Raw genomic sequence first — 7,778 nt, forward strand, 5'->3', positions numbered from 1 at the left:
GTTTACTATCTGTGGACATCTGAGTGACAGACTAGTGGCAAGGGTATTCATGTAAGGAGTTTTAAACAAACTGGACACTATGTGAAAAGCAAAATTTGAATATTTAAACTGTGTCCATCAGAATTAATTACTAAGTCTCCATCCATTTATGTCTTTGTATCAAGATTGGATGCCTTTTTGAAAGATATGCTTTAGTCAATACAAGCTATTGGGCTCAAGGCAGTGCTGACTGGGTGAAATTCTACAGCCTGTGATATGCAGGAGATCAGGCTAAGTGATCTAATGCATACTTCTGGTCTTAAAATCAATGGAGAATAAAAGCTGTAGCATGTTACCTGCAGTATGTGTCCAATCAAGCAGAAACTCTGAAGACCCACTAGTGGCAATGAATTGCTGGTGGACAACCTACAGAAGTAGTAGTAGTCAAAGAAATGTTTGGGGGAGAAATTCTCCCCAGTGTAGAGGGCCAGGTCAAGGCCTATGCACCATTTAGGTTCCGCATAAGACCCTTTTCACTGCAAAGTTCAGTGAATCCAATGGAAAGACTACAAGAAGGGTAATGCACAAGCTTTGGGTTGGCCCTCTGTATAGGTGTGACTTTAACCCTGGGTGAACATGCTTGTGAACACCTAAGTTGCTTATGGGTAATTGACAAACAGAAAAAGACAGTAAATTCAACAAGTAAATTATATTTTGCTTCGAAATCATTTTGCTTCATTTCTATAGCCCTAGTTCTGACAAACATAAGCATTGTTGTGTGGCACTGTGCAGCTCTCTAGCCTTTTTAAAACATGTTTTCCCAGTAGGTGTCCCAAAATGTCCTGTCAGAGATACTGTTGATTTCACAATTTAAGAGGAATGGGTTGGAACAGTACTTCCCGAAATGATATGATAACTGAGTGGGAGGTGCTCTCCCTACTCAGTCTTTACTGAGGCAAAGCCCAGGTATAGGAGGTGCAGGTGGGATGTAAAGTGAAGTTGTGACAACTTGCAATCATTAACAATCATGGCTTTTTATGTCAGAGTTATGATAACCCTAGTGTTTCACCTCAGTAACCTTCATTTTCGGTTTTACTCTTTGGAGCAGAGTTTCAGTGTGCTGTTAAAACCAGAGTGTGGTTGTACTTCTTAGAGGATGAAGTGAAGCCTATATAGTTTTTTATTGGTATGTTATATTGTGAGAAAAGGCAGACATAAGCTATGGAGAGGCTCTATTTTCCTCATAGTTTAACAAAAGTCTTCCTTTAACTATAATCCTGATTTTGAGTCTCTGGCCCATTTAATTAAAATTATATAATGTACCACTGCCCTCTACTGGATAAAATGTATCTGTTTTTAAAATAGGTTGTGGGATCCCATCTGGCCCAATATTGAGCAGATGCAAACACAGTTTAGATGGGCAAATTACTAAAAAGAGATTGCAACATTATTGATTTTTTTTCTTGATTTCATACTTGATTTGAAGAATACTGTTTAAGAAACATATTTTAAAGATAAATGCCCAGATGGAGTATAACTTTTTCAATAAGACCATTACAGAAGAATAATATGATGCAAGTGCAACAAAATCCTTTTTAATATTCCAAGAGGCATAAACAGGCACAGATAGAATTTACAGAAGCACTTTTGAAGGCATATTTATTTTCTCTTTCTTTCTCTTGTTTGCTGCAAATAAAGACCTGATCTTGCAATATTTATTCAAATAAAATTCCCTTGCCTCAATAAGAGGTGGTGGTTTGGGGCCCAATCTGAGTAATTAGATTGATTCTGATCTCACACCAATGCAAATCAGCAGTAACTCTGTTAACATCAATGAAGTTACTTGAGTATAAAACTGGTCTATGAGAGAGAATCAGGTTCAATATATATTATTGTGCTGTCTCTTATAACTTCAGTAGATCCAAAAGTACATATCTCACAAACAAAATTGTGATGAGAACTATTTTTCAGTTAAAAAAGTCTTAGAAGTTATATAAGTTAAATACTATGGATAAGAGAGATTTCCCTATTAACAGACAAACGCCCCTAGATAATTATATGTATAATGCCCTTAAGCATCAATATCCATTGGTACTTACAATGGATTAAACATTTTCTCAACTAGTCTGAGAAATATGCCATATAAAATCAATATTAAACTGATACCACCACTGCAAAAAAGACAAATTGTTGATTTACTATTGTAAAGATCTAAAAATCTATCATTATGTTAATTGTGTGGAATGTATGCAAGAAGGAGGGATCTTGTCAACCTAGACCCCTATCTGCCAAAGACATGTACATGTGAATAACTTTACACACTATGAGTAGTCAGTGGGACTACTTTATAGCATCTAAAACAGTGATGTCGTCGCAGGATTGGGGCCTAGATTAGAAAGATCTTGTGTACAATTCTACAATAAAGGGGAAATATGATGACTCTGAAAATATCTGAGGTAAAATTTTCAAAAGCAGCTAAGTGACTGAGGAGCTGAGGTCCCATTTTCAAAAGTGACTTAGAAGTGTAATTCCCATTGACTTTCAATTGATTTTCACATTTGAAAACGGGACTGAGGGTACGTCTCTACTGCAATTTAACACCTGTGGCGAGAGCACGACAGCTGATTCAGGCTTGCGGTGCTCAGGCTATGGGATTGTCTAATTGCAATGTAGACATTTGGGCATGGGCTGGAGCCCAGGTTCTGGGACCCTCCCCCTTTGCAGGGTCACAGAGATTGGTCTCCAGCCTGAACCTGAACATCTACACAGCAATTCTACAGGCCTGCAGCCTGCAGCAATTCTACACGACCTGGGCCAGCTGTGGGTGTTTAATTGCTGTGTAGAGCTACAATAAGGAATTTTTGAAAATATTACTCTTGGTCTTTGTGTCTAGATCCCTGTAATGAACAAGCTATTAATATTTTTAGATTATAGCATGTGTACATGATGCTTTACAAAACATATTAAAAATTAAGGTCCTTGCCCAGAGGGGCTTACAGTCTAACTTAGATAATGAAGATATACATGATAACAGTTAAAAAAATAGGTGTGCAGGCATTGCTGAGAAGGAGCTCACTGATGGAAGGCTTTTCAAAATAAATGTGTTCTAAGTGGGGAGTGGAACGAGGGGATGCATGGTATGTGGGAAGCTGTTTGAAGCAAAAGGGATGGCATGGAATAAGATGTGAAGATGAGAGCAGATGGAGGACAGCAGGAGACAAATGGAGCCACGAGGGGAGAAGGCATGGAAGAGTGTCAAGAAGAGAAGGTAGTATAGGATGAGGTAAGGGCAACCAAATTGACCACAAGGAAATTGAACTTGATTTGGAAGGTGAGAGGAAGTCACTGAAGACAAATACGATATGTAGTTCTCCATTTTATATATAGCTAATATAATTGTTTTAAACCTGGCTGTATGCAAATTGCTTTGTTTGTTGTCCCTCCCTTTTTGTACCATTTTAATACAATATGTTTAAATATTTAAAACAGAAAACCAAATCTAAACTAATGTCTCAAGTACTCCTTATTCTTTGCTTTGGTTTTGGTTGAAGGAGCAGTAGCTTGGCCCTAAGCCTCTCACAGTGCAGTCAGTGTTGTCAGTATCACATGACTCACAATGGCACTCTGTAGCCACTGGGTATGAATAAAATGATTCAGCATGATCAGCACAGCCAGGGATCTTCATTGTTTCATAAACAATCTCCTTGAAAGTACATGTTTGTTGAACAGATGATACTGGTGGGTACTTATACACTGGATCCTGGAAATGATAGGAAGGCAATATTAGATTTGAAATTAGTTTGAGATCCTTGATGTTTCTCAGAGTTTGTAAAAACTAGCATTTGCATGTAGGACCTGACTCAAAGCCCAGTGAACTCAATGGAAAGAATCCCACTGACTTATTAGGCTTTGGAACAGGTCCTTAAAATTACAACCACATCTTCCAGTTTCTCCTTTCAAAGAACTGATGTAGTAAACACATGCAGCTATGGGGTAATGCTAAATGATTATTGTTTGTAGATCTCAAATAACTTTTATATGAAAGGCACAGACATTTATTGGGTAATGATTGGATATGTAAACTTCAATGCAACCACCAGATTATATCTTTTTTCAGCCCTATGTTAAATAAAAATTGGCACAAGGCAGAGCACTAGATTGGAGTCTTCCCTAGTCAAAATATGGCCGAGTTCTGAGCTGTACAAACTTTGAGTCTGTCCCATCTCTGTAATGGATCAAATCAGGACACTAAATGTGAGCATCCTCAAATCTGAGAGGAAGATCTATCTGGACTAAACTTTAAGGCTCGGGGACATCTTTAATATTTATATTTTTGCATATTTCTGGTTCATGATACAAAAACCTACATTCATTACACTGAATAACACAAAGATTTGTTAGCATCTTTACTATGAGAAAACAAATACATGGTTTATAATAAATCATTTATGCTAATCCTTGGTTCAAAATACTTGTCAAACTTTATACTGGATTGTTTTACAGAATTTACTAAGGATTACATTTTTGAATTTGTATTGTTTTACCAAATGCTGTATACTCTTAGTTGCTCTGAGATATAACCACTAAGGCCAAATTCTGCCCTCAGTGATACAGAAGCAATTCCCAGTTACTTTGATGAGAGCTGTGCCAGAGTAACTTAGAGCAGAATTTGCCTCCACATATCAGCTTGCATCTGAAAGGCTCTTAATACCCAGTCCTGCATGATGCTGAGCACTCCTATGGGCTGCTGAGTGCCCTGATGTCATTGAGGGTTAGGAGCACTTAGTATCGTAAAGGAGTGCTCAGCACCTTTCAGCAGTGGGCCTTGAATATGCATGTCATAAGGCACAGTCTTTTTAAAATTAATACATAAACCAACATATTCCATGAAATGTAGGGTGTTTACTTATGCAGAGAAGGAAGGACAGTTGATAAGTGGCTTTCAAACCATATTAATTAAAGGGTGATTTTGTTCTTTACACAATCCACAGTTAGGGAAATTGTGTGGCTGAATTTATGCAGCTAAATAAATGCTGAACTTAAGGAGACCAAGCACTTTCTCACCTCTCTCTCTGTACTTCTAGACTGGTGTTGTATTCACAGCTCCTCTTGAGAACACACAGGGATTATTTAATGCTGTTTCACATTTAACTGGACCCTGCCTGAATCTATTCATTACAGACTGGAAGACTGGCTTGTTTATATTAGTTTTTTGGGAGTATCTAATTCCTTCCCATTATTTTGACAACTTAATTCTCACCCTTGTAAAGCAGTATCCAGAGCACCAAGTGGCATTCACACTAATGCAGAACCTGCATTCCTCCTTCTCCACTGCTATGGTGATATTGGAGAGCTCACAGATATTACCACAGATTGCTTTCCAGCAAAGTAACAGCAAGTAACAATTAATTGGCTTCATCCTGTAGCATAATGGAAAAAATTCAGGCATACTAGAAGAACAAATAGAGTTATTTTCAACATAAGATTTCTGTAGAAAAAGACAAAACCTAGTTCTTTATATTATCCACCAATGGTAATACAAAAACAAGTTTTCAGCAACATTGAGGAGCATACAGCATATTCAGCAAAATAGAGCTATAGAATTATTGCTAAGTGAAATTGGTTTTGTTAAATGACTAGAACTGTATATCCAGTTATCTTCTTTGAGAGAAAATGATTACAACACATCAAGACATTTTCAGTGAATAAATTATATCTCAGTTTTGTTACAAAGAATCCTGGTAATTTCCTTTTATGAAAAAAAAATAGTGTAAATACATTAAAATTAAGGAATAGTAACAGTAAGGAATAATCTATTTTTAAAAAGCAATTAAACATACAATGTTTGCAATTTCAAACCCCCCTAATTCAAGAACTGATGAAAACTCACCTGTATTCAACTTGTTTTGCTGGGAATAGCTGTAGAGAGCAAAGCCCCAACCTTACCTTTTATACTAAATCATGTGTAACTTACACCTTAAGGATTTGCAAGGATATTAGTATAGTTTGGTGGGTGGTGAAAGAGGATTAATTGTTAGCCAGACAGTGAGATCAAACATTGGTTGTTTTTTAAAAGCAACACTCTAAATTCAGGAGATTATAAGAAATGTTACTGTCACACAAATAATCTTTTAAAAAATTGCACCAGATTTGATTCATTAGCTTGTATTGTAATTATTATTTAAGTAGTGCACCATTTGGAGTTGAGTGAATAGAAGATGCATTTTTTGCCAATATTTGTTTGAATTAAAAAACAAATGGTGAGGTGTTCACACCTTTTTTGTGATATGTTAATGGAAACATTAAATGATTTGTTGTGAATCATTTGCTAAGCTCTAACATTCAGTAGGTTTTTCTGGTGTGAGATAAAACTATAAAGCGGGGATTTAAAAAGAGAAGTCAAGTGAACCATTATAGTGCTAATCCCCATTCCTCTCCAAATCATCATTGTGCTGACATAGGACCCTTTTCTTCCATATGTGTTTTACTGTCATGTAGGGGAGTGGAAACCTTGTGAATTTCAACTTGTGGAATTTCCTTGGAATTCTTCTGATGGTGGCTCAGTGCTGGTCTACACTGGCAGTGGTGGTCAACCGGAGATGTAGCTTGCGTATTTCCCATCGATGTACTTACCATGGCATGTACGTACCATGGCATCTTCACAGCGCTGTGTCGACGGGAGATGCCCTCCCATTGATGCAGCTTCACTCCTTTCAGGGAGGTGGACTAATGGTGTTGACCGGAAAGCCCAACTCCCATCGATTGGGTGGGTCTTCAGGACCTGCTCAATCTATCCCACTGCGTTGATTGCCATGGAGCCTGCAGTGTAGATAAGCCCTGAGTGATTCCACCACTAAAGTCCTGGGAGATACATCAGAGGCTTACATGTGGAGGCCCCTTCTCTCCCTGCTCCTACTCAGTGCCCTTCTTTCCCCTCAGGTCCTGAAGAACAAAGCTCCTACAGCAGCTGTGCCACTTCACTGGCAGCCATTTCACAGACTACCTGCTGCTCTAACAACCTGTCAAAGATGGACTTCTGCACCATGGAGGGGGAAGCTAGGTAAATCATTGCTCTCTCTCCGGGAAGTTGCATTAGTTTCCATGGTGGGCTTTTTACAAGGAATCTGAGTCTCCAGCTGTTTTCTTAGCCATTATGCTGACGCCACCATCCCATGGGGGCAGTAGCTTGCAGAGCACCGGTGTTTGGATTTTGCAGATTTGGAAGAGGTGTGGTGCTAGTAGAAGAGGCAGCACAACCCTTTATGTAGCTTTTCCACTGTGATCTGCAGATCAGAGATCCTCTCTGCTCTAGAACTGTAGGGAGCGTTTTGCCCACAGTGTGCAGTCAAAGTAATAGAGTTGCAGACAGAGTAATAAATTCCATTTTAACTCTCTGGACACATTAAGAAAAAAAAGAAATAAAAAAACCCAACTCATAGCAGTAAAATGGCTTTCCTATCTGAATAGACTATTAGATTCAAATTTAAAATAATGATGATCCACATAAAAAACTGTCCAACTAGCATATTTTTGAGGATTGAATGACCTGGTCATTGGAGGAACTATCTTCCTTCACCATACTATTCATGAGAACTTGTATGTCACCGGATCATAGACCAGGGAACCAAACTGATCATATTAAAATTTGGTGCAAATAGATAAGAATGATAGGTGATATACATAGCAGGAACAAAGCAGATGTAGGAACAGACCATCACTAGTGATAGCTAAAGTGAGAATAAAAAAGAACAAATCCTAACATCACCAAGCTAAAACAGTTTGCAAAACTAAACTGAAAC

At 38.0% G+C, this 7,778-nt stretch overlaps 1 protein-coding gene across 1 annotated transcript; it reads right to left on the reverse strand.

The window, feature by feature from the left end:
- Positions 1-3,502: 3,502 nt before the first annotated feature.
- On the reverse strand, positions 3,503-5,398 carry FSHB (follicle stimulating hormone subunit beta). Its single transcript, XM_067532088.1, has 2 exons — positions 5,240-5,398; positions 3,503-3,739 (listed from the first exon to the last, which is right to left on the reverse strand). Exons 1-2 carry the CDS (start codon positions 5,396-5,398, stop codon positions 3,503-3,505), a joined length of 396 nt encoding a protein of 131 aa, XP_067388189.1.
- Between the last annotated feature and the right edge of the window lie 2,380 nt (positions 5,399-7,778).

Source organism: Emydura macquarii, unplaced genomic scaffold, assembly GCF_026122565.2.
Source record: "Emydura macquarii macquarii isolate MOO-44397 ecotype Brisbane River unplaced genomic scaffold, CSIRO-AGI_Emac_v2 contig_3240, whole genome shotgun sequence".
NCBI lineage: Eukaryota > Metazoa > Chordata > Testudines > Chelidae > Emydura > Emydura macquarii.